General features: G+C 48.5%; 1 protein-coding gene across 3 annotated transcripts in view; it reads left to right on the top strand.

The window, feature by feature from the left end:
• Positions 1-14,301, top strand: part of LOC122371973 (5'-AMP-activated protein kinase subunit gamma-1-like) — a 35,410-nt gene extending 21,109 nt beyond the window's left edge. For 2 of the 3 annotated variants that reach the window (XM_043348781.1, XM_043348780.1), the window contains 6 exons: positions 3,165-3,317; positions 10,188-10,366; positions 10,795-10,998; positions 11,426-11,539; positions 13,015-13,135; positions 13,461-14,129. In XM_043348781.1, the coding sequence (XP_043204716.1) occupies positions 3,165-3,317; positions 10,188-10,366; positions 10,795-10,998; positions 11,426-11,539; positions 13,015-13,135; positions 13,461-13,627 (938 nt within the window). In that variant the 3' untranslated portion in view covers positions 13,628-14,129. Of the gene's footprint in view, positions 1-3,164; positions 3,318-10,187; positions 10,367-10,794; positions 10,999-11,425; positions 11,540-13,014; positions 13,136-13,460 lie in introns of all 3 variants that reach the window. The other variant, XM_043348779.1, reaches the window with a different exon arrangement.
• The last annotated feature ends 11,599 nt before the right edge of the window (positions 14,302-25,900 follow it).

The raw sequence follows: 25,900 nt of genomic DNA, 5'->3' as shown, positions 1-25,900 counted from the left end.
TAGTTATCCACACTCAAATTGATTTCGTTTTATGTCAGGCCCGCTGAGGGTAAATGTCGAGTAGTTTGAGTGAATTAGGTTGATCTGGGGCCGTAAAGTGGTACAGCTACATCCGTGATCCGCGGACGAGGTCTGCCCGTCTATTTCAGGTCCGGTTGGATGAACTCGTCCGCAGTTTAACCTAAATTTGATTCAAACTGATGTTTTATTTGCTTGCTTTGTGAGATTGCCATCATTGCTTACTTTTTACTTTGTTTGCTTAATCCCCACTGTATTTGGTTCATGACATTATATTATATTGATTATGAATGAGAAATGTATTGGTACAAATGAAAACATGGATTGTTTCTGTGTGTTTCCGAGTTCCTATCTTGTATGCCTCTCAGTCATTCATTTCTGCTTTCCTGCTCCGACAGCCAATTCCCCGGACCCGACACGCTGTCGCCTGGCTCGTCCGGCGACCGGCGGTGCCGGCTGCCAGCTCTCCCTTGTTTTTCGGCCCGTGCCGGCCATTTCTCCAATCTCAGACAGTGCCAATGAGCCGTGGAGTCGCCGGCTCGGGTCTGCCCGCCACCAGAACCTTTTTGTCTGCGTGCTACTGCTGTCTGCTGGTGGCACGTTAGAGTTTCACAGTTCGGTGGCCCAGTTCAGTCTTGAGGTGTGACCGCGTGGTGACGGCCCGTTTCAGTCAGACAGTGCTCTCGCTGTGGTGACGGGTGTCACAAAATGACAGTTCGTGTCGAGTCGGTTTTGGAGGTGTCTGTTCGTGTCAGGAGGGTGCCCGTTATGTCAGGTCGTGTCAGGTCGGTGCTGGTGTCCGTGGTGTCAGTTCGTGTCACTTCATGACACTTCGTGTCGGGACGATGTCGGTGGCGACAGTCTCGGTTGGTGACGGCGGTGTGGGCTGTGCTGGGTTATTGGTTAAAAACCCATTTCCTTGAGTAAGAGAATCGATCGGTAATTAGCCATGGTGGGCTAGAGCAACATTCTGCTCACTTCACCGAAAACTTGCCGGCTTCCATGTGCTCCTTGGTCGAGAGGACATGTAGGGGCGTTTGAATCGGCCGGTATTTATTTCGGTAATTAAAATTGGGTTGGACTGTCGACTATGACCCGTGCCAGATTTTTGAGTCATTCAGCCAGTTTTACGTCCAAAAATAGCCAATCCCGGAATCTGGGGGCCGTGATGGCTATTTGTCTCCATTTTATAACATTTGTATTTCGTAATGACTCAGCATAATTAAAAGACCTCGGCTTGCCGGCTGTTTGGAGACTTTTATGTCCTTTGAATTTTCTTAATAGTTCACTTAATTTGTACACTCTGGATAAAAGATCATGCAGTACACAATGCATGTATGTGGTCTTTTGACGTGTTGAGAGAGTCAGTCTTGCCTAGAGATACGTTATCTCTATTTCTTGTTTCTCTATTTCTGTCGGCACATGCCGAGCGCCCCCCGTTTCTGCATTCCGACACCAGGCGTCTGTCGCGTTCCTGTCGGCGTGACGATGTGACGATTTGGGCGTTACGGTCCGTTTCTGCACGGCTCGTTCAGCTGTTTGCCGCTGTCACTGTCACTGTCACTGCCACTGCCTATGTCACTGTGCTGTCAGTGTTGCTGTCACCTACATCGTGTAGCGTGTCTTTGTTGTACAGCGCCAATTTCTCCTTTGGCTTTTAGCGCCTGCTAACAGCGTGGTGGGGTTGTACGTTGTGAGCTGAACATTTAATTTTAATCTGTTTTATATGCAATGCTTTATAATCTGCTTTCGCTCGATAGTCACGTCTTTACCGATAGCTGATAGTCTGTTAAATGGCAATTGTCTTCTCAAATTAATTGCCTGGATTCAGCAGTCTCCGAGCACCGTTTTAGCCCCGCACTAGTTCGCTCGCCCACTCAGCGTGTTGAAACCCCTCAGCGGGCCGTTAACGGGGCACTATTGGCGCACGTGACTGGAACAGCCGCTGTGACCTGGCTTTGTCCGGCTTCCCCGCGGCTGGTGATGGCACCTCTCGTTCGATCGGATTAGAGTCAGAAACTGCGGGCTGATGGGTGGTTGGCTGTGCTGGGATTGCATGGGCGGGGTGACTGGGGGAGGGGGGGGGTGCTGTTAGTGTGGTTCGGTGGATGGTGTGCCTGGGTGTAGTCTCTGCCAACAATCTGATTTGTGTGTGCTGTTGGTTGGCACGTTGCTTTTTAATCCCCCGCCCCCCCCCAAAAAAAAAAAGAATATGGTATGCATCCCATTCGTGAATTAAGGTTACATTAGCATATTTAGCTCTCGCTCACTCACTCACTACTCACTCACTCACTCACTCGCTCGCTCGCTCCCCTTGCCACAATCTGCACTGTCGCTCTCGCCACCACTTTTCCCTTGCCATCCACGACCCACGTGTCTACCCCTTTCCCTCCCCTCCCCTCCCCTCCCCTCCCCTCCCCTCCCCTCCCCTCCCCTCCCCTCCCCTCCCCTCCCCTCCTTCCCTCCTTCCCTCCTTCCCTCCCTCCCTCCCTCCCTCCCTCCCTCCCTCCCTCCTCCTCCCTCCTCGACCGGTGCTGTGCCCTTCTTTGGCATGGTGACGTCATTGTGCATAGCGGTGACACGGTGCTAACGGTACGTCTGGGACGGGCACGGGGCGCCCCCTGCCGTACCCGTGTCGAGCGGATTGAGAGTCTGCAAAGTGAGGGGGAGAGTCCGTAAGTCTGCAGGGTGAGAGTCCGTGCTAGACTGATGGCGTGATGGGCTAGTCTGTCACTGGAGCGGGAGAGGGGGGAGGGAGGTGAACCTGAGGTGGGCCGTGGGGGTAGGGGGGAGTGTGTCGCACTGTCGGTGGATAATGATGATTGAGCGATTTGAATGAAACAGCGATGTCGTGGGCGAGGCGGGTCGGCTTCTTCCGGAAGCGGTTTTTCAAAAACTGCAGTCCGTTGAATTTGTTTGTAAATGATGGCTGATTTATCGTGCCAAGACACCTTTGAACATGCTCTGAAGAAGGAAATATACGTCTCCGCCACCATCGAATGTGTTCCCTCCCACCCATTCCCATTCAATTTTAGCCTGTTCTTGTTCATAATGTATCGCTGTTCTGGCCGATTTGTTATTGTTCGCTAACTTTATACCCGACTGTGCTGACCCGGTATTGTCTGTATGTCTGTCTGCCTGCACAGGTGTACGAGCAGCACCGCTGTGGGACAGCTCGAAGCAGCAGTATGTCGGCATGCTCACCATCACCGACTTCATCCGGATCCTGCAGATGTACTACCGTAACTCGGACGAACGGATCGAGGAGCTCGAGGAGCACAAACTCGAGACGTGGAGGAGTGAGTCACAGGGGAGGGGGCACAAACTCGAGACGTGGATGACTGAGTTAATGGGAGTGGCATAAACTCGAAACGTGGAGGAGTGAGTTACTGGGGAGAGGATTTTAGGGTGATTTGGATTGGTTTCCTCTCTGAGAATCACTTTTCGCTCATTTCCAATAGGTCAGGGACGTAGCCAAGGGGGGGGGCGGGGGGGGGGGCGCCCGCCCCTCCCTTGGGGTTTTCAGGAGGCCCCCCGAAAGGATTCAGGCCAACGTGGGCCGAAGGCCCACGTTGGCCTGAATCCTTTCGGCCTGAATCCAACGTGGGCCGAAGGCCCACGTTGGCCAAAATCACGTCGGAGGCGAACGAAATTCACGCGGGAATCTAAAAAATGACGTCAGAACAATCAGGGCCCTCTGACCAGCCTGACAAGTGACAGCTAGGGCCCTTCTCATCTCCTGTGAATAACCACTAGTGTCTGTGTCTGACCGCTAGGGCCCCTCTGACTCCTCAGTAGACAGGAGGCCCTCTGTGGGTAGGAGGCCCTCTGTAGAGAGGAGGCCCCCTTAGAGAGGAGACCCCCTGTAGAGAGGAGGCCCTCTTCAAAAAGGAGGCCCTCTGTAAAAAAGAGGCCCTCTGTAAAAAGGAGGCCCTCTGTAGAGAGCAGGCCCTCTGTAAAGAAGAAACCGTCTGAAATCAGAAGGCCCTTTGAAGAGAGGAGGCCCTCTGTAGAGAGGAGATCGTCTGAAGAGAGGAGGCCCTCTGTAGAGGAGGATTCCCTCAGTAGAAAGGAGGTCCTCTGTGGGAAGGAGGCCCTCTGTAGAGTGAAGGCCCTCTGAAGAGAGGAGGCCCTTTGCAGAGATGAGGTCCTCTGTATAGAGGAGGTCCTGTGTAGAGACGAGACTCTGAAGAGAGGAGGCCCTACATAGATAGGAAGCCCTCTGTAGAGAGGAGGTCCCTGTAGAGACTAGAGAGGAGGCCCTCTGTAGAGAGGATACCCTCTGTAAAGGAGGCCCTCTGGAGAGAGAGAGAGAGACACCCTCAGCAGAGAGGAGGCCCTCTGTAGATAAGAGGCAATCTGTAGAGAGGAAGCCCTCTGTAGATAAGAGGCCCTCTGTGGGCAGGAGGCCCCCGGTAGTCAAAGACAGCGTCGTATATTAAGTACATAGAGTGGAGGCCCACTGTGAGCTAATTACCTTCTGGCTTCTGGTCCCTGCTACTCTCTATAGAGAGTTATCAGTTCTCACTATAGTGAAAACTGAGAACTCAGGAAACTGTACAGAATAGACTCCCAACCGCGTCGCCGCCCACTGTAGGAAGGGACAGGGGAGGAGGTCCTCTGTAAACAGAAGGCCCTATTCTATGTAGACAAATTATTTGTATAAATGCGCTCAGAGAAATCATGCCGCGTGCCGTCAGCGGTTTTCCCGTCAACGGTTTTACCTGCAGTGGCCGCAAAAACTGCCAAAATGGCCGATATTTTCGGAAACCAGTTTTCGGCGATAACTTTCGTCTCAAAATTTGCACGAACTTCCCTTTACCAGCATCGTGTTCCTCTCGTCCAGACGTGTGGAATGAACTATGAATTGACCTTGAAAGGTCAACTTGAAAATTTGGCCTCAGGTCAAGGTCATGACCTGACCGATAAGGGCTAAGATCCATATCAGTCCATCCGTATCGTCGAGCCAAACACAACTAAGGTGTATTCATCGCTCTAGCATACCTCTATCAAAAGTTATTCGCGAAAAACAGTCAGATACCATTCGTGACCTGAGATGACCTCAGGGTTATAGAAAGGGTCACGGGTGCCATTTTCATGTTCAATGTGTCGAAGATACTAGTAATTCAGTGTTTTAGAGTGTTTATAATGACTTCCGTCTAAAAAGGCGACTTTCAATTTAAGGTCGCAAAATTGACCTGACCTTATGTCATCGATATCAAAATTCCAAGACATACATTTTTTGCATTTTGTCGCTCTTGTGCATTTGCATCTCTGAAAGTTTCAAAGCGTTTGGTCACTCCGTGTACCTTTGGCAGACATTAAAACTTTTTATGTAGTGAGGTCATTTGACCTGACCTGGTGACCTGACCTTAAGTGACCAGGGTCTGAAATTTTCACAACATGTGTAGAAATGATGTAGAATAAAGTGTGCCGCGTCGCCGTTTTTTAGATATTCACGGAAAACTGCAGGGGGGTGTTTAACACCCCCCGGCAGGGCGCGGGTTAATGCATGAACACAGCAGCCCATTTCTGTAATATATACCTGTGGCTGTGTTGGTATTTTTACGATGGATGCAATTACCCAAACCATTTAATAGACCGTGGTGATATTCCCATAGCCATGCTTCGCACAACTCATAATAATTTATTTGACCGGGAACTTAATATACCTATACCTATCCATCGATTGTTTGTTTCATCTACGGCGTAAATGAGGCAAACCACCTGGACCTAGGAAAATTTACTAACGAAACCATGTGTTACTTACAGCAAGTAAACGTGGCATAATTCACACAGAAAGAATTGATAACCGTATAGTTTCAATCTTGCAGACGTCAGTAAGGTCAGAATCGTGACAAGCCTATTGGAAAATATAGGTAATGAACTGTGTCCTGCTTCGAGAAAACGAGTCAAAACCACCCAATTCTTTCTGAATTACGTCAGATTATCTGATCTGTAAGCACCCAGGTGGCATTTACTGACAGGAGCACCGGGAAGGATCATCTGAGGTGAGGTGAGGTCATCAACAGTTTTTAGCCAATAAATCACGACATGATGGGGCTAAATAGTTGTTAGTGTACCAAACCGTTCGCCTGGTCATGACGCGTCGATTGGTACCCAGCGTGACTTTCCTAGGTTAGATTTTGAAGTTGACCTATCTATGTAGGTCGTTATAAACCATGATATTTGTTATGACCTCTGGCGACCTCAATATTGACCTGACCCAAAAAAAAGTTGTTTACAAAAGTTGTAAGTCGTTCAACGAACTATCAAACGCCCTTGCCGTTTGTCGCTACGATTCGTGCTTTTCGAGTTCTGACGGGGGCCAGAAAAGGCCCCCGCCCGATTCAGAGTCTTTCAGAGCCCGCCCGGAATACGGTTAAGCGCTTGAACGATATATGATAATACACCAAGTGTTACTCTGACCGTCATCCAGTATCCTCCCATTCCTCGCAGATCCTCCCCCTCCTGCTGCGGTCCGGCCGCCGCCGGCGCCCGAGTTTTTTTTTTTTTGCCCGTTATCATGCCACTCGGAGACTTGTGATATGCGTATGTTTCTTACCGCTGCAGCCTGCAGCGGTAAGAATAAAGAAACATACCAGTGCGCTTGCCATATGAAAGCTGAACAAAAGTAAATGCATTATGTTGTATATGTAATTGTGTAGGCATGAGACCCTCTGTAGAAAGGAGGCCCCTTTAGGGAGGAGGCCCCCTGTAGAAAGGAGGCCCCCGGGATTCCTCCGCCCCTCCCTTGGCCAAATCCTAGCTACGTGCCTGCAATAGGTATATTGAGGTGCTTAGTTTTGGTGAGTGCGAAAGTCACTCAGTGACCGACTACCCACTGCAAGGCGCTAAAAGCTGACCCTTGCTGAGATAATATTGCGACAACATTACCATAGTGAGCAGCGGATGCTGGCTCGGACGTTGGGAGCCCACCCGGGGTTCGGGTACGGTTCGGTCCGGCGCTGCCCCCCCCACCCACTCCCCACCCCTACCTCCCGCGGTAAATCCGGACTGATCCCTCCCCGTGCGCCTGGTACCGCTCATCGGCCATCTGATGACCTCCGTGGTAGAGCAACGGAAGAGCTTACTGCTAATCCCATAGAGGCATAGGTAGGTTAGATAACGGGTGCACGACATAGGCATGAACCCAGAGATTACGGCTTTCATCTCGAGCGTTTGCGACTGCAATGCCACTTATGTAACGATATGCTATTTGGATTATTTGTTACGTGTAATCGTGGGAGTTACGTAAAAATCGGGTTAGTAATAGGCAGGGAGCGCTGGCCTGTGTTGCCAACTGATACTCCTGATGCTCCCGGTACTCCCGGCGGATTTAGCTAGAGAAGTGCGGCGAAGATGTCTTTCTTCGCTGGCATGACGCAGCCCCTATGCACCCGTCTGGTCCAGGCAGCGCTGTTTCCGGGAATCGCTGGGGTGCTTAGATTCCGTTTTCCACGAATCCTGGTGAAATTGTAATGCTCGGGTGCTGGCTGCATTGTCTGCAACCTCTTTGGCGTCCTATGACGTCAATTTGGTGGCGTTAGTTGGGAAATAATTTATGTCGTTTGGCTGCACGCTCCAATAATGATTCACCAATCATTCCGTAAGGATTTTGCTTGGTTTATGACTCATGCCATGACCGATTGTGCCGCGCAGTAGTCTTATGTTCTGCTGGGTTTGGTCTGCGGAGCGTGATTTTCCCATCCCTTTCATCGGCGACGCATAATCGCGATGCCTTGTGAATTGATGACGGCTCTCACTGCCTATTAAATCATTCGAGTTGAACAATGAACAATGCCTCTGAGCATCAGTGGTTTTTAGCAGTCGATTTCGACCGCCGCTTCCCGTTGGCTGTCTGTCTATCACTCTGTGCCGATCAGTCCCGATAAATCGGAATGTTAACACGGTACGTGCCAGCCGCTGCCATGGCAACTATTCATCAGCCAACACCGTCCCCGTTTTCAGGTGTGGGGGGAGCCCTGAGGCAGGGAGGTGGCGGATAGAGGCGGCAATGGCATCACCCTGCCCCGGGTGTCACAGCTTGAACGAGAGTGGTGGTCTGAGCTGACCTGACCTGAGCTGGCCTGGCCTGTCCTGAGCTGACCTGACGTAGCCTGACCTGGTCTGGGCGCGGTCTGTGTCACCCACCTGTGTGGACTGAGGCGTCTGCTGCAATGGACGCTCGCTCAGCTGTCATTTGTTGACAAAGTGGGTCTCATTTACCATATTTTCCTACTTGTTTGTGACGCAGTATTTCGGTTTGAAATCGACGGGTATTGTTCGCTTATACCACTCCCGTTTCGGCCTTTATTAGTGCTATTTTTGATGCATTTATCAGGATAATGCTGCAAAGAATTTCTGAGGCAGTGCTTCCCAAAAATGCAGCCTTTGTTATCAGCTCAGGTGCATCGTTCGTTGTTTCAGACAGCAAAAGTGCATGCACGGTGCACACTTACCCACAAATGACCCTCGTGAAAGTTGCATCGCGTGATTTGATTGCCACAAGGCCGTGTGATGCTCGTATGTTCGAAGAAGCGGTTTGCTAGTTGGGTCCATTATTCGTTCACGGACACTGCGTACCGTTCATTCATGTTGGTAGTTTTAAAAGTAGCGCCACTTGCGGTACTAGGCTAGTTAGTCAATATATTCACTTAAATTAACATCCAATGGGGCAAATTCAGAGGGGTGCTTGGATTAGAAACAAGTTTTTACCGTCTGTGACAAAAAGGCATTTGGAACTGGTACCTACCTGCAGGATTATTTACGATGGGATCTGACTTCTGCTAGCGCCTTCGGCTTTGTTTGACCTGGTATGCGACCTTTTGGAACCATGGTCAGCTGCGTAGGCCAAAACATGGCCCTTGTGTGCTACCGCGTCAAATATTCAAATATCATTCATATATCTGATTGGCTCAGAGAAGATATGTAAATTCATGTAAATGCGAGGATAAGCGGCCAATGATGAATAGATTGTGCGACTCTATACGGGCCGTTGTCACTTAATCAGTAACGATTATGGTAAGCGCGTGTCACCCCATGGGTGGGTGGTCTGAACGGGTGAGTCACTGCCGGCAAGGGGTCTCAGTTCACTGTCATAAATTCTACTCATCTCGGCAGCGATGAGATAGGTGCCGCGTGGTCGAGGCGACTCTGAATTACATTACCGATTTATGTGCGTCAGCTCAGGTCCACACGCACATTCAGTTGTGATATTGAGGCATTTGCTCTGTTTTCGAAGCCGCGCATTCATTTCAGCGTAGCCCGCACGGCTAATTTCTGCACCGCCGGAGCCTAATAAACTGTGGACTGTCCGCGGCCCCGGCGTGGGCGGGTGGGTCGGATTACCTGGGACAGAACGAGGACCCCACTGCAGTACATCAGGCGGGGATCAGACTCACCCGACACCACCTGGCGACGGCATAGAGTCACGGCAGAGAGAAAATGTAATAACGAAAAGAGCACCGGCTTATCTCTGGTCCGCAGCGGCACCTCTGCAGTGGAGGTATTCCCCGTGTAGCAGTGTTGAAGCGGTGTAAATTTATCCTCCTCTCCCCGGCTCGTTTCTCTTTGTTTGATCCGTGTGTATTTTATTAATAATTTACTGGCCGTGACTCATCTATCTCCTGTCGTGCATTAGCCAGATTTGGCCCGCTCGGTATGTCCGCTCATCGCGGCGGTGCCAGACTGTCTGGACGATTAATTGGGGCAGGTAACAAACCCCCTCTGTGAGGGTAGGCTCAAACCATAGGACACTAGCGCCGTGAGTCAGGTACAGGCTTACTTTGGACGCGCTCCTGTCGTTACCTACTTCTACCTAGTCATCGCCTCTCTTGGCACGAGTCCTGATGAGCGTCTTCCAGTTGACCTGACTTGACCCTTAGATGCACTTAGATGCAGATGCACCGTATTGTTTCTGTGCGAGTACTGTCTTAAAGTTCTTCACACATTTTCTGAGCTATCGGGATATTATCTGACGTGAAGTTAAGTGCAGACATTTCAAACTGCTGTCCAAATATGCCTTCAAATCTATATCAGCTACCTTTTACTGAGTTTACAATTACAAGCCTCTCCGACTGTGCTTCCTTCTCTGGTCCCATTCTGACGTTTGACCCCGCTCTGACCCCTGACCCATCTGACCTCCGCCCTCCCCTTGTGCCCCGTAGCGGTGCTCGAGTCGGACAGCAAACCCCTCATCTTCATCGAGCCCGAGGCGTCGCTGTACGACGCCATCACGATGCTGCTCCAGAACCGCATCCACCGGCTGCCGGTCATCGACCCCGTCTCCGGGGACGTGCTCTACATCATCACCCACAAACGGATACTGCGCTTCCTCTGTCTATACGTGAGTTATAATACATCCACAAACGGATACTGCGCTTCCTCTGTCTATACGTGAGTTATAATACACCCACAAACGGATACTGCGCTTCCTGTTTATACGTGAGTCAAAATACACCCACAAACGGATACTGCGCTTCCTTTGCCTATACGTGAGTTATACTACACCCACAAACGGATACTGCGCTTCCTCTGTCTATACGCAAGTTACAACAAACACAAACTTTTGCCCTCAAACGTTCTCTCTCAAACTATGTGAGTTATAGACTGCAACACAATGCTTGCGGGTGTGCATTACCATGAAACAAAGTCCAACACTTTACTCCATGCTATTCACCGTTCCATTTGTAGTAATGTTGAATGTGAAGTTGTCACATAGTTTTGGTCTGTTCTATCTCCCCGTGCTGACCTCGCCCTGCACTCTGGCCACAGCTGCACAACCTGCCTCGGCCGTCGTTCCTGAGCCGGACGCTGGGCGAGCTGCGGATCGGCACCTTCGACAAGATCGAGACGGCGCGGCCCGACACGCCCGTCATCGAGGCGCTGACCAAGTTCGTCGAGCGACGCGTCTCCGCACTGCCCATCGTCGACGACGACAACAAGCTCACGCACATCTACGCCAAGTTCGACGTCATCGTGAGTGAACGGGGAAGGGGATGGGTGGATGGAAGGGAAGGGGAGAAGAGGGAGACGGAAAGGAATGTGTGGGGCTCTAGCAGAATTGGGAGGCGTTAAGACGGGAGGGATTTGGAGAAAGTGGGAGAACTGAAATGTTAGATAACAGCTAGACAAGGGCGATATTGAAAGGCAGAATGGAGTTGATGGGAAGTAGGAGAGGGAAATGGAGCTGCACTGTGGGAGGTGGAAAGGATATCTCAAGTAGAATAGCATATTAAAAGTGAATATTGTGTCCCCACGCTGATCTCCGGCCCTGCACACTGACCGCTGCTAACGTATGTGAACCCTCGGGCCTCGGCCCCCGCTGACCTCTAATCCCTTGGTGACCTCTGACCTGATGACCTCTGCGACCTCCCTGCTGACCTCTGCGTTGACCGTGCCACAGAACCTGGCGGCCGAGAAGACGTACAACAACCTGAACGTGCCGCTGATGGCGGCCAACTCGCATCGCTCTGAGAACAAGGTGGAGGCGTGCAAACTCTCCGACACACTGATGCAGGTAAATGGAGAGGACGGGACGGCGGTGGGAGTGTCGGTTTGGGGGGGGGGGTGGTCTTGCTCTTCCTGATGGGGACTGGGCAAACGGGAGGTGCTGGGGGAGAATGAGGAGGAGGGATGTTTGCAGGGGCACTTGGGCTTAGAATGAAAAGGGATGTCCTTTGCTGTGCTTAAAAGGAAATATGTTAAGGGGATGGACGGTGGTCATTAGATGCTGACTCGATAAGGTGTATGTATGATTCGACCTTCGCATGCGTTGCTACAAGGTATGAGAGGGTATTTTTGGACTCCTGAAAACCGCCCTGATTGGAGCTTTTCTTGTGGCAATGGTCAGTCGGAACTTCTTCGATAGATGTTGAAGGACGCTGCGCGGTGTCGTTCGTTCCATGGTTCCAGTTGATTGAATGGTGTAGCTCGGTTTATAAAACGCATGCAAGATGCAGTTTCTCTGTATTTCTCTGTATTCTCGGTGTGGGTTCTTCTCTTTCGTTTGGTTCGTCTGTCGTGCCGCGGTTCCCCCTACTCTCATCTGAAGCTGAATTCTTCTCGTTGAGTTTATGCAGTCAAATGCTCTAGTTTCCGTTGGTCATTCAGTTGGTTGATCTAGGTTCGGTCGGTCCTGAGTTTATTCGATAGATGTCCGCGCTCGGTCGTTGAACACTATTGCTGTGACGGCTATCACACCTGTCGTTATCGTATCCGCTGCTCGCTGTACCGCCCGCGCTGAGAGCGGCGCTCCTCTGTCAGGGAGGTGTGTGGTCTGAGGGACGCACCGCCAAGGACGGGGGACGAGCGTGGGGGAGGGGGGCTGCGCCACGTGGTGGCGCTGTCAATCAGGTGGTTTCTAAAGCGTGGCTTACCTCAAAGAAAGGTGTCGGCGGGCCCTGAGCTCCAATTGGACGTGCGGAGCGGGCCTGTGGTTAGGTGTCTGGTCGGTTAGGGGGCTCTCGGTGTCAGTCATGTCGTCAATGAGTGATTTGTGGCCCGGGAAATGTTCAGGCTCATTGCGATGCTGCTCGTGTTGCAATCTGTTCTAAGAATTTATGTGTTTCCCCGCATAAAGCAGGACGTGTTGTCCATCCACAGGACCTGTCCGTCACCCACCTCTGTTTTAGATCCGTTCAGGACTGAATGGTCATTAGTTAGTATTTACAGTCTGAATTCCGGTCATCTTCCAATCGCATGTTGCCTGCATACTGCCTGAGTCAACTTGTCTGTTTTTTTTTAATTAAAATCTGTGCCCTACATTGCTACTTAAATGTACGCGACTCTGCCCCCTCCCTCTCCCTCTCCCTCTCCCTCTCCCTCTCCCTCTCTCTCTCTCTCTTTTCTCTCTCTCTCTCTCTCTCCTCTCTCTCTCTCTCTCTCTCTCTCTCTCTCTCTCTCTCTCTCTCTCTCTCTCTCTCTCTCTCTCTCTCTCTCTCCGCCTCTCCCCGCGCCCTCACATCTAACCCCCTCCCTCTCTTCTGCTCTCAGGTACTAGATAAGATAGTGCACGCCGAGGTGCACCGGCTGGTGATTACCGACGACGAGCAGCGCGTGATCGGCATCATCTCGCTCTCCGACATCCTCGACGCCCTGGTCATCCGACCGCACGGTACGTGAGGCGTCGGTGGCGGCGAACGGAAATCTCGGTCGGTGTGGGTTCTGAACAGCAAGTGGCCAACGGTTCGTGTTGAGTGGGTGTGGGAACTGATGGTAGAGATCAAGTTGATAAAGGCGAATATGGATCAGGAGGATAATGGATGGATATAATGGATAAGGATAAAGAGGATACGAAGGTTGTAAGTGTGATGGCTTGGATAAAAATGCATTATATTTTCGACGGAGAGACCAAACTTCCTTTCTCTCGTCGTTTGTTCACGTTTCGCTGTCCGTGTAGCCGCTGATGGCCGCTAATGACCGATTTCCTCTCCCTCCAGAGTACAACACGATGTCCGAAAGTCCGTCGGAGAGTGAGGTGGACGACGACGAGCGACATATGATCGTCGAGGAGGAGCCCGGCGTCGAGGAGGAGCCCGTGGCGGCGGCCGCCGGCATCGAGCGGCTCACCCTAACAGACGGCGCGGGCGCGCACAAGGACGGCTGAGCGCCGCCGCCCGCCGCCGCCGCCAGGGGCGCTAGTGTTTCGCCGAGGCCGCCGACGGACTGAAAAACGCTTCAGAGTCGTGGACGAGGGGTGAACGGGTGGAGAGCGAGAGAGCGAGAGAGATATTGGAGTGGGCCGCGGGCTCGCTCTGAGGGCTGGCCGGGGCGCCGCCGGACCCGGGACCCGCGGTGAGAGGACGCCCGTGAGCGCCCGCCCCTGCGAGAGCGTGTCCTGTGTGAGAGGGCGCCACCGCAGCGCCGCGGAGCCACCCATTATCGAGTGGTCGGCGGGTGGCGGCGTGGGAGAGCGCTGAGCTGGAGGGCAGCGGGGTGGGCGGGACACTCGGCGGGCCTCGCGACTAGGTACCTCCCCCAGCGAGAATCGCGTCCGCGCCGTATTCGTGGGCGAAAATAAACGCGTCGATGATTTGAACCGTAGCGTCGGGTTGTCGCCATGAACGTGTCATGTTATATGATGATGAATAAAGTATATTTTGTATTCATTCATGTGTCTGTGTCTCCGGGTTGTGTGGAGGGAGGGAGGGAGGTCACTGTGTCGACACGCGGACGTAGACGCCGTAATGTCTGATTCGCTGTAACCCGAGACGTCATCCGCAGACTCGCTGGAGGCTAGTGTGATTGAATACATCTGGCTCAAATGTGCCGTGAATTTGAGAAGTGGTTTGATGATGGATCGGATGATGGACTGTCATGTCATATATTAGCTTCTGTCGGAAGCGGAGCGCTCGCTTACTGGCCTCTGGCGATCACTGACCGATCCTTTGACCGAAATATTTCCGAAAGTATTTCTCGTTTGTTTTGTAACGGTAACGGCTTAAAAAAAAAAGATGTTTAGCAGTTCAAATCAATCGAGCCAAACAGCTATACTTTATCGCCAGTGTGTCTGAGATGATGATTACACCCCCTCTCCCCTCCCCTTACCCACGGTGACTATAAATACGGTGATCTCATCTGGATTTGGTCACGTGATCATTTTCGAGCGCAGCGCACGTGCAGTTGTGGCGAGGGCACTTCCAGAAATTCTGGATCCATGCGATTTTGGAGCCAATACAAAGTCTATGGGAAAATGGTTCATTTTTATTTGTTTTTCTTATCACACCTAAACTTTCAAGTTTTTCTCAAAGATACACCCTGATTCATGTGTAGAATTGATTGGTCTTCAATATGGTATCAATTTTAGATTTTTATCGGATAATTTCAAAAATTACTTACCATTTCAACTACAAAAAGAGGTGATTGCGGCTAAGCATTGTGACAGCCATATCATGTCATTGGGAAATTACGCTTCCTTGTGCATCTTCATTTTAACTGCTCTCGAAGTTAGTACCTACTGGATGATTCATGCGTAGAATTTGTTGAACTTTTGTCTTGTGTCACTGTTAATGCCTTTATGAAATAATCATTCAAGTCATTTCGCCCCGGCCATGGACGCCGTTGTGAGCCGGTTTTGGCGTCGGGGAGGGAGAGAGGGAGAGAGAGAGAGAGAGAGAGAGAGAGAGAGAGAGAGAGAGAGAGAGAGAGAGAGAGAGAGAGAGAGAGAGAGAGAGAGAGCGAGAGAGAGAGAGAGAGAGGCGGAGACGGAGACGGAGACGGAGACGGAGACGGAGACGGAGACGGAGACGGAGACGGAGACGGAGACGGAGACGGAGACGGAGACGGAGACGGAGACGGAGACGGAGACGGAGACGGAGAGAGAGAGAGAGAGAGAGAGAGAGAGAGAGAGAGAGAGAGAGAGAGAGAGAGAGAGAGAGAGAGAGAGAGAGATAAAGACCAGGGGCCATCGGTGAGGCGGCGTGCCCGCGCGGGAGCTCCACGACAGGTACTGGGAGCGGGCTCGCCTTTTCCTCGTAGTGACCCATCAAGGCTGGGCGGCGGCGGTACTAGTTTCGCAAGAGACAGAGACATGGAGCGACTCGGGACTCGTCTCAGTCCGGCCGCCACCCAGCCGCCCGCCGCGCCTGGCCGGGCTGCTGCTTCGCCGGCCGGATGGCGCGGGCGGCCCTCCCGGCTCCCGCCCGTCTGGGATGCGCTCCCCATCCGCAGGGCGTCGGCGGCGCCCAAGAGGCACAAGAATAACGGCGTTGCTGCGGGCGGCTTGTGGGGTGACGGTGCCGCGCTCCTTCCCGGCTCCTCGCCGTCCGTCCCCCCTCCCCGGTGCCGTTTTCTTCCAGGGGAGGTGCCCCGGCCGCCGTGCCGGGGCGTCGCGCAGTCCGTGCTTTAAGCACAACAAAATATCCACCCAGGCTAGATTAAGGTAATGACAAACTAGGATTAAGAGGGGCTACAGACTTCAAACTTTATGTAGACTTAACATTAAGATATTATATATGCAACTAAATGACACACATGGTGTTTGTTATAACCTTCTCAACAGAAAGTGAACATGCCAGGACAGCACCCCTTGGTGACCATTATACTCAAGGGGTGTTGTAGGCACTGATTCCCCAGGGGTGAAGTGATAGGAGCACAAACATGAGTCACTAGTTAGCTCTGTGTCTTTCCTCCTGCAGGAAAAATATATATGTGATGCCCAATGTGACTGGTAACTGCATATTATAAAGCTGGAAATATTGTACAAAGTTATGACACCACAAGCAAAAAATGCATGTTACTGCTCTTGTTATTCCTATATGAGACCTCACAAGACACAAAAATATGCATGGTAAAAAAGGGAGCAACAATACATTTCAAATGTAGCTTGTCATTAAAATGATCATGGATTTCACTACATCAAAAGTGAATGAAATCAAGTGATAATCAAAGACTCTGGAAAACAAGATCAGCATAACCATAGATATGTAGACTACATAATACATATGTCTTGTTTCCAAAGCTAAAGTATGATCATCAATGTTGTAAAAGTTGGTTGGCTTTTACAATAACTTTGAATAAAAAAAACAACATATGGTAAACACAATTCAAGGAAATCCCAAGATCCATCCAACCTTTGACATGCCCTGTTTGGAATGCTGTTAAACATGCTATGGTCTTCACAGAATAGGAATAATCAACTCAAAATATTACCTTCTTTTATTACAAATAAAATCTTCCCATGAATTTCACTATTGTAATGTGACTGCAGAGCTCATTCAGTCAATCAGAGACTGTGCAGAGACTTCATCATTTAAACAATCAGAGAATCAATGTGCAGAGACTAACACTTTAAAATCTAGTGACTTTTCACAAACATCTTTTATGCTACAAGCTTATGCTTACTCAACACTTTTTCATGACTCGAATATGGTGGTGTTCATTTAAGTGAAAACATTCATCCAGCACTAAGCAGATTATTTCTAAGCTCCACTAAGTCCCAATTTCTGCTATATTTCGCTTGGAGTCACTTCATAGTTTGAATTCAAGGTGCCTTGTGGATTTACCCCAGTTATGTAGGTAAATACACAAGGATTTATCGACTTTACCTCAGTTATGTAGCTGCTCCCTTAATTTCAGTTTCTCGTGAAATTTCATTGAGGCGTTGCAAGATGGGCTGTAGCCAAATTCTCTTTCCTGTTTAGCTGATGCTCAAAATACCTCAACATTTTTCATTCCAATTTTTGTAGCTGTTAACAATTGATGAAGACCCATCTACCTAGACAACAATGACGTTACATAGGAAACCCCTGGCTGTTTCACCGGCGCGCTGCCAGCCGCTGCCAGCGCATTCCGTGAGCTAGCGTCAACCTCTGGTAGTGTCGCAGGTATAGGCTTGTTGATGTCTCTATGTAAGCCAAAAATGGCTGGCAGAGTGCCGCGAAACACCACCCTTATTTTTACACAATAATGGTGTGATAACTGTTCCTGCAAAAACATATAAGGTGAAATGAAGTAAAATCAGGTCAAACATTAAAATATACCCAAAAGAAGCAGTGTATGGAGTACCTATGTTCACATTACCAATAATATGATGCACAACAGGCCATAGAAAAACCGGTGAATGTTGAATTGTAACCCAATTTCAATATCAACATGGCACTTGGCATTGGCAGTAAAACACACCGTTTTTATGTTAAATAAACAGAAAAAAACTCCTGAACATAAACAAAGTGGTCAGAATATATAATAAGGATAATAGTATAAATAAAAATCGACGAATCAGCCTATCATCGCCCTTACACATTCACCACTCCCAATCCCCATTCCACGCACAGATTGTTTACCTCTTGGTTTACCCAGTGTTCGCAGTCTCCTGGACGACGAAGATTCTATACGCCGTCCGACCAATCACGTTCAAGATCAGCGGGGCTTGGCCGCGGTTCTCGAACGCCATTGGCCAGATTAGCAGAATCTTCGTCGTCAGGAAAACTGTGAACACGGGGCTACATTTTTCGCTATGGTAACAAAAGCGCCAGAATTGACTACCAGAATTGGATCCGAAGGTCAAATGGGTCACGTGACTGTGCAGTTCAGATGGACAACACCTGCCCTTACCCATCCGTAGCCGTCAAGTCAACCCTTGTCCCTGGTCCGCCGGGCTGCGGAAGGGGGCGTCTCCTCCACCGTTTACGGTCGTCCCCAGCTCTCGTGGCGCGGACCCGGCGGCCGGGCTGTCTGTCTGGCGGCTGGCTGGGTATGGTATGCCGCCGCGGCCCCCGTGCCCCACAGACAGTGACGTCAGAGGCGTCCTGCCAGAGGTTGGTGCGTCGCCAGCGTGCGGGCGCGGCGAGCGCCCGACGGCATCAGGAACGGGCGCTGATTGCTGGCGCACGGTTAGGATAGTCCACAACACAACGACAATTGACATGGATTTTTCAAATCGTGCTTTTGCGTTTGAATAGATAAAAATCTGTTGAATCGTAGAGGATTGCGATTTGCGAACTACGCCACGGACTGATGCGACGCCGACACGGACTGATGCATTTCTAACCGTGGCGAAAATGTCATCTGCGACCATCCGCAGCATCTTAGCTATCCAATTGAGTCAGCACTGATGCGTTGGTCGACATGCACTGAATTAAAAAAAAAATACTTATCAGCCATGGCTGTAGTTTGTGTGTATGGGTAAGAGTTCGCAAACGTGGCACTCAAGCGATCGTTCGCAATCGTGTCGATGTTATCCGCAATTCCCAAGCGAATGCAAAGTCATGGCATATATGATATAGGAATATAAATTCGGTAAACTAAAATACTAAGCAAGGCAAGCCCCAATGCTATATAAGCATGTCAAACCGCCTTGGTCAAACCCGTAATTTTAGGGTCTTTGGCAAAACCGAAGTTACCTATATCAAGGCCCTGCCGGTTATATCAAGGCCGTATAATTAGGGGTTATATTACAGGCCAAAGCGATAAATTTACAGCTACAGGTAAAATCTGGCCAAGGAAATCGAGCATAGCAAACACTAAAAATGTCTGCAAATTAGTGTCTGACTCAGGTTGCTATGGTTACGTCTTGTAAACATTGCCTAATTTTTATTTTTTATCCAAATGAATTTAAATACTTTTATCTGAGCAAATAGCAAACGAAAAATATAATTATGGAAAAACAAACATCCTTCAGAAAGATTTCTGAAAACAATCTTCAGTGTGGATCGAAAATGTATTTAATAAAAATAAGACTTGATGATATTTCTGCTTGAAAGCCGCACAGTTTGACCTTGTGAAGGTCATTGAAGTAGTTTATGGTAAATATTTGTTTTAAATTAATTTTGAGGCTCCATTCAACCATAAAGAGTCATAAACAAATATTGAAAAGAGACGTGGTTTATTAAAGCTATCTTCAATGAAGATATTTTAGACTTTGGTCTTTGTGGAGTAAATGAATCTGTGCTCCTTCCTTCCAGTCTGTGTAAGTTTACTGTTTACAGCATATGCTTGTATATTTCGAGTCGTTAGTTTCAAGTTTATTATTAGTTGAACTTGGCTTGTGTCAGTGTATGCCCTTATGCTGAATTGAGCCTAAAGTAACGTTGAGCAGATGATTTACCACTGCCTGCACGATGAATTAGTGCCCGACGCCCGCCCACTCACTCAGCTATCACTATACGAGCTGCGACGCTTTTGTCAGTTTTCTACGAATAATAGTCGTCCGGAGCACGGATGAATTACACCGAAGACCGTATACGGTGTTCACAATTTTAATTATGCACCTTCACAGCTATTCCTCATTGTCATTTCATGACTGAACCGTGAACGTGAAGTGAAAAAGTTATATTGTGTGCTCCATTACAAAATGTGCATCATATCTTGAATGATTCTTTGTCGCTTTATTGCAAGATGCCCGCCCCCTGCCCTAAAACTTGAAGCCGATGAATAGGTGCTCAAGAAACTTGAGTTGTAAACGAGCGATTCGAGTTGATAAGCCAACACTTTCAACCACTTTCTGTGTAGTCTAGCCTCTTTTATGCCTTTTGTCAACTGCCTTGTGAACAACATGTTTAAAACATGTTTGTTCCAGTATGCTCGAGAGGTCGTGGTTTGACGGGTTACGGACTCTAGCAAAGCCAAAATCCGTCAATGTTCGGTAAATATTAATTTTCAAGTTTCAACCAACTACAGCTGAAATCGGTGAGTCATGTGGCCAAAATTGGACAATAAGGATAATTCACTGATTCATATAGCATATTCGAGGTGTGGCCTTAAAGCAATGAAGAGCAAATGAAGAGTATAACGCCTTTTGGGGCGACTAACGGAGCGAGCGAGAGGGTGAGCCTTGTACGTGCGAAATTTCGACGGGGTACCTCCAGCTGACTTGTGCACGGCACCCTACTAACCGGTCTCTAGCGATGTGCCAAATTTGAGCACAATCGGCCCAGCCGTTCTCGAGATCTGGAAGCGGCACCCTGCACGTGCGCACGTGCAAAATGGGTCCCAACTGACTTTTGCACGGAACCCTACTAACCGGTCCCTAACCATGTGCCAAATTTGAGCGCCATCGGTCCAGCCGTTCTCGAGATCTGGAATCGACCCCTGCACGTGCGCACGTGCAGCAGCACCCCAATTCTGGCACATGGATATGCATTGCCTAGTGGGTGCCTACCTACATGCCAACTTTCAGCGCAATCGGCCAAGTAGTTACCGAGATATTGCAACAATTACAAAACTGACACCTCTTCGTTTTGCACGTGGCACGTGCATAAGGGGCCACCCACAATCCACATGCATCGGGAATAGTCCAATGCTTGGAAGAAGGAATGAAACTACCTTACAAAATTAAGTATATAAATTGACAAGTGTTGCTGAGCGTATAGGAAGGCCTTAAATTAATTATTATTAATCATTAATTAATAAATTAATCATGTTTTAGCATAGCCCATGAATAAGCAATAAACGCGAAACGTCGGGCAAAAAACCTCAATTTTTAAACATTAGCTTTAGTCTTAGTTTAAAACAAATGAACAATAATTAATTTAAGGCCTTCCTATACGCTCAGCAATACCTTACAAAATTACCGCATGTAAATCGGTCAAGTGGTTGCTGAGATATAAGCGTCGCAGAATCGTGACCGGCCGCCGGCCGGCCGCTCATACTCAGAAATTTCCGTTAATCTAATATAAGGAAAGACTACGCCAGTAAAACGCCTTTTGGGCGAAGAACGAGCGAGCGAGATAGTGAGGCCTGCACGTGCGAAAGGGCGAGAGGGTACTTCCAACGGGTTTGTGCAAAGCACCCTTCTAACCGGTCGCTAGCGGTATGCCAAATTTGAACGCAATCGGCCCAGCCGTTCCTGAGATCTGGAAGCGGCATTCTGCACGTGCGTACGTGCGAACGGGGTCCAAACTGACTTTTGCACGGCACCCTACTAACCGATCCCCAACCGTGTACCAAATTTGAGCGAAATCAGCCCAGCCGTTCTCGAGATCTGGAAGCGCCCCTGGGCCTGCACGTGCGCACGTGCAGTAGCACCCTAGTCCCTAACCGCAACGCATGGGAATGCATTGCCTGGTGGGTGCCTACCTTTATGTCAAGTTTCAGCGAAATCTCCCCAATAATTATCGAGTTATTGAAATGGGAACAAATTTGGCGCCTCTTCTTTTTGCATTTTGCACGTGCAGGAGTCACTCACATAGATCAAGAGTATCCGACCTTTGGTAGAAGGGATGCAGCTACCCTACAAAAATTATAGCAAGACAATCGCCCAAGCGGCTGCTAAGATATGAGCCTCGCAAAATCACTACTTTTGCAAAACAGCTTGAACGCCCTTGACTTTTCACGTGGCACGTGCCACGACGGTCACTGAGATGTATCAAAAGTAGTCAATAACGGGGAAGAAGGGATGGGGCTACCCAGCAACAAAGACCGTGCAGGCCAATCGGTCCAGCGGTTGCTGAGCCTTTCAAAAGCGGGCCGGGCCGCTCATACTGAGATTTTTCCGTTATATTGAAAAGACTTCGCTTCGCTCGCTGCGCTCGCTCGCTCGCATCAGCGCTTTTTTGTGTGTCAAGACTGCAGTCGAATGAGTCTGACATACATCCTTTTTAGAAACGAGCACGTGTTATGTTGACCAAATGTGACCTCGAATGATCTTTGCATTCCCTTGACACGTGATGGGCCTAAAATGAGGTAGTAACCACTTATCAGGAGTCCGTCATCTATTTTGCTCTCAAGTACATCTAGAGCATCAGGATAGCAAAACGACTGAGTTATAATGGCCCACTTCAACTCGTGAAATAGGAGCTAGCAAGGATACCTACTCGTGCATGACTTTGACCTTCAGGAAGCTGTCAATCGTTAAATGAGCCCCAGTTAGGGGTCTAACATGCTTTACAATATCTCAAAACATTTGAAATTCGGTGTACATACGTGTATAACATATACGAAAAAGTGCAAACTGTGAGGTCAATTTTGAGAATGAGCATGGCATTTGCCTAAATAGCTTTGATAACGGTATCAGATTCCTCAGACAATCTTTTTTAGTTTCAACCAGTTTTGGCCGATTTTATGCATCTTCAAGCCATCCTCTGGATCACATAGCTTGAGATCACTAACCATGTTCAGGTTTTGCCCTTGACCTTGACCTCTAATCTGGAAATTGAGTTGAGGTCAAAGTTTTAGATGCTTTAGAGTCGCCTTGTAGAGATCTTTCGTTTTGTACCGCTTTTGCTTCCGTAGCTTCTTTATTTACGGAGTATGGGGGGATGGGGCGAAAAATGCCCCCGGGCCGCGGTGGTTGAAAGTACCCGCCTCCCCCGGACCCAGCTTATCTACAACAATGAGCAACTACCTACGGCATGGGCAATTCATTGCCCGCTTATTTCATGAATAATTATATGTATATAGGCATAGTTATAGGCAATTGGCATTGATAAATGCCTCATATTGGCCTTGATAAGGCGCATTAGCAAGCCGCAAAGTGTCGCTGATCTGGAATATACCGGTTCTGGTTTATTTCAGCACAGTGCACAGTGGGGATTTTTCCGATCTAGCACGTATTTATTCGTAGAGGGCAAACCATAGGTAGAATTGTAGCCAGATTGTGCACAGATGTTGGCTGGTGTGTCCTGGTGAGAATTTTACCTGTAAATGTGCATAATCAACATAGTATAGGGGGTTCAATTGGACCCCCCGCTCAGCCGTTTGGCCCCTGATCAAGCTAGAGCTTCGCGGAAAAGTCAAGCGTGCTGCCTATGACGAAATTAGGCCGAATATATCCAATTTCAAAGTCCAAGGTCATAAGCTGACTTTCCAAGTCAGTTTAATGACCCAACTAAAGTTGGGAAATCGAGACCTCTTGAAACTTCGCAAAGTTAGGGTGTTGCGGGGTATTTTGGGGTGCTGATCACGAATTTCATGTTAGTTTTGATCACAGACGATGTCTTTATGCATTTAGGCCAGGTCGGGTCAGGTCAGGTTAGATCAATTAGTAGGCGTCCTGCCGGCCATCCATAGAAGTGTCACCTACTACTGATAGCTTCGTAACATGGAACGAAGGCACTAGAACTACTTCGTAAATATCCAAATGGCTGCTAAAATCGAAATCAGCACCAAAAACTACCCTAGAAACAAGTAAAACTCGAAAAAGTGAACCAAGGTCATCAAAAGGTCAATGACCTTGACTTGACCTTCACGTGACCTTGACACCCACCATTATGCATGGCACCAACATCATTTCACATATTTGAACGTTTAAAACCACAAAAAGACTGGAAATCGCGGATAATGTGAGCTGGCATACGCCGAATCGCGATTCCGGCCAAACATGGTCTCGAGAAATATGCCACAGGTCAAAGTTCAGTTGGGTCAGAGTCATGAAATTTTTAGGTTAGATGTAAAATTGATGATCTCGAGGGTACCGAAAGTTTCGGCGCGATCGGCCACTTTTTGCGCGAGTAATTTGCGGAAAACCATGGGGTTTTATCCGACCCCTTCCCCCTCCCCCTCCCCACAAGTGCGATGGTTAATAAGGTTACGGTATGTATAATTTACGCTTGTCATCCTATTCCTAATGAATGTGTCTCAGAAAATATGCATCATATAAATCACGAAGTAAAATTATTTGCCTATGTCCGGAACATACCTATATCGTGCTGTTTGCCCTAGCGCTCCTCGAGTGGGGTGTTAAGATACTCTAATGTGAATATTCCGTGTTCAGGCAAGTTTCGGCAGCCAAACTAGGCGTTGTCTTGTGCAGAAGAAAGTGGCGAATTCGATTGGATATATTTCGGAGTGGAAAAGTGTGGAAAACATTGTTGATTTCCTACATTTATTTAGAATACCATTCCTTCAATATGGTGTCTGTAAGGGTTTTTTGTAAAGGGCATTTTTGTGACCTTAGTAAGGTTGTGGCATACTTTCCGTTTGCCATTCCATTCCTAATAAAGGTGCCTTTCAGACGATATGCAACTTTAAGACCTCGCAAGATTAAAACCAACAGGACAGGACAATGAAATTGAGCTATACTTTCGGGCCTTGCTGAGCCCATTGAGTAATCACGCATGAGTGTGAACTTTGGGCGCATTTTTCCTAGTTTTGCTGTGGACATACAGATAAAACAATGCCATATATTAAAATTCAGACATTTCTTAGCCCTACTGACACAAAAAAATAAACCAAAATCCAAAAAATATTTTTTGAATTAATAGGCGCTAGATCGGAAAAATCCCCACTGTGCAGTGGTGTCTTGCTGAAAACGGTGTACCATTGGCCGACAAAAAACAGCCACTGAAGAGTAAACACACTCTGGACGGGGTGGCAGGCGCCGCCACCAACAACCGGCCCGCCGCGCCGCGCCGGTGGCCCATAAACATTCAGCGTGACTTCTCATCTTTCATATGAAACATCTATGATGTTTCTTGGAATGTACCCGATATCGGGGCCAAAAGGGAGACATCAGGTAGAATATACCATTACCTACCTACAATTGCCTGCCTTTGCCAGACGAGCTTTAATTAAAAAATTGTAATCAATGGCATTGTGCGCTGATAATCGCGTTAAATGAATTGATTTGAGGACGTGTTTATAGGCACCGCCCATAGCATTGCGAAGTGAACAGCATGGTCCATTAGTTTATTATGTTGCAGCTCATTTTGGAGGATCATAATTGATATAGTGAAAATTAAGCAGTGTACCTAACACGCCCCACTGGGGGGGCTATTCATAGCCCCCTCCTAACTCCGAAACTACTGGGCCGATCGTCAAAAATAGCCCCAGAAAAACTGTTAAACGAAACCTAATTTCATTAACCTCAAGGTCACCGATGACGTCACAGGTCAGGTCAAAGTATAAATTATCGATATTTGGCTTGTTGCCTTTTTGGGCTCTGGCTGCCGTCTTACAAGTCAGATCAGGCTGATTTTTGGTTTACACACTCGAGAACAGATGCTTTAGATGAGGGTACCAAACTTGTACTTTGATTTTCAGGTCAGGGTCAGGTCATCATGCATAGGTCACGGAAATCTTTTGTCATAAGTCGGTCACGTGACACATGCTTTATGGTCCATTTAGGCCATAGATTTCGAATTCGGTGTCGCTTGTGTCATTTGAGGCCATTTTCATCTGAATATAGCTGAGGTCAGGTCACTTTCAGGTCAAAAAAGGTCAAATTTCAAAATTGAATTTTTCATAAAAAAAACATATCTATAGGATGCAGTTTGAGCTCAGGAACACGACGGTGCTATTTATATTGGTGAACGATGTCAAAAACATACTTAAAAAATGATATGAAAATTTATAATTGTGATTTTTTTGCAATAATGCGTATAACTTGGCCATTTTTGAAGATATTTAGCTAAAACTTGCTAGAGTAAGTCAAAACCATGTGTTCTATCGCATATATTCCGGGTTTTTTTTCGAAATGTCAAAAACGTTTTGAAAAAAAAAA

This window comes from Amphibalanus amphitrite, unplaced genomic scaffold (genome assembly GCF_019059575.1).
Source record: "Amphibalanus amphitrite isolate SeventyFive unplaced genomic scaffold, NRLGWU_Aamphi_draft 001302F_arrow, whole genome shotgun sequence".
Classification (NCBI taxonomy): domain Eukaryota; kingdom Metazoa; phylum Arthropoda; class Thecostraca; order Balanomorpha; family Balanidae; genus Amphibalanus; species Amphibalanus amphitrite.
The sequence above is the reverse complement of the archived record's forward strand: the minus strand, read 5'-3'. Positions and strand labels throughout refer to the sequence as shown.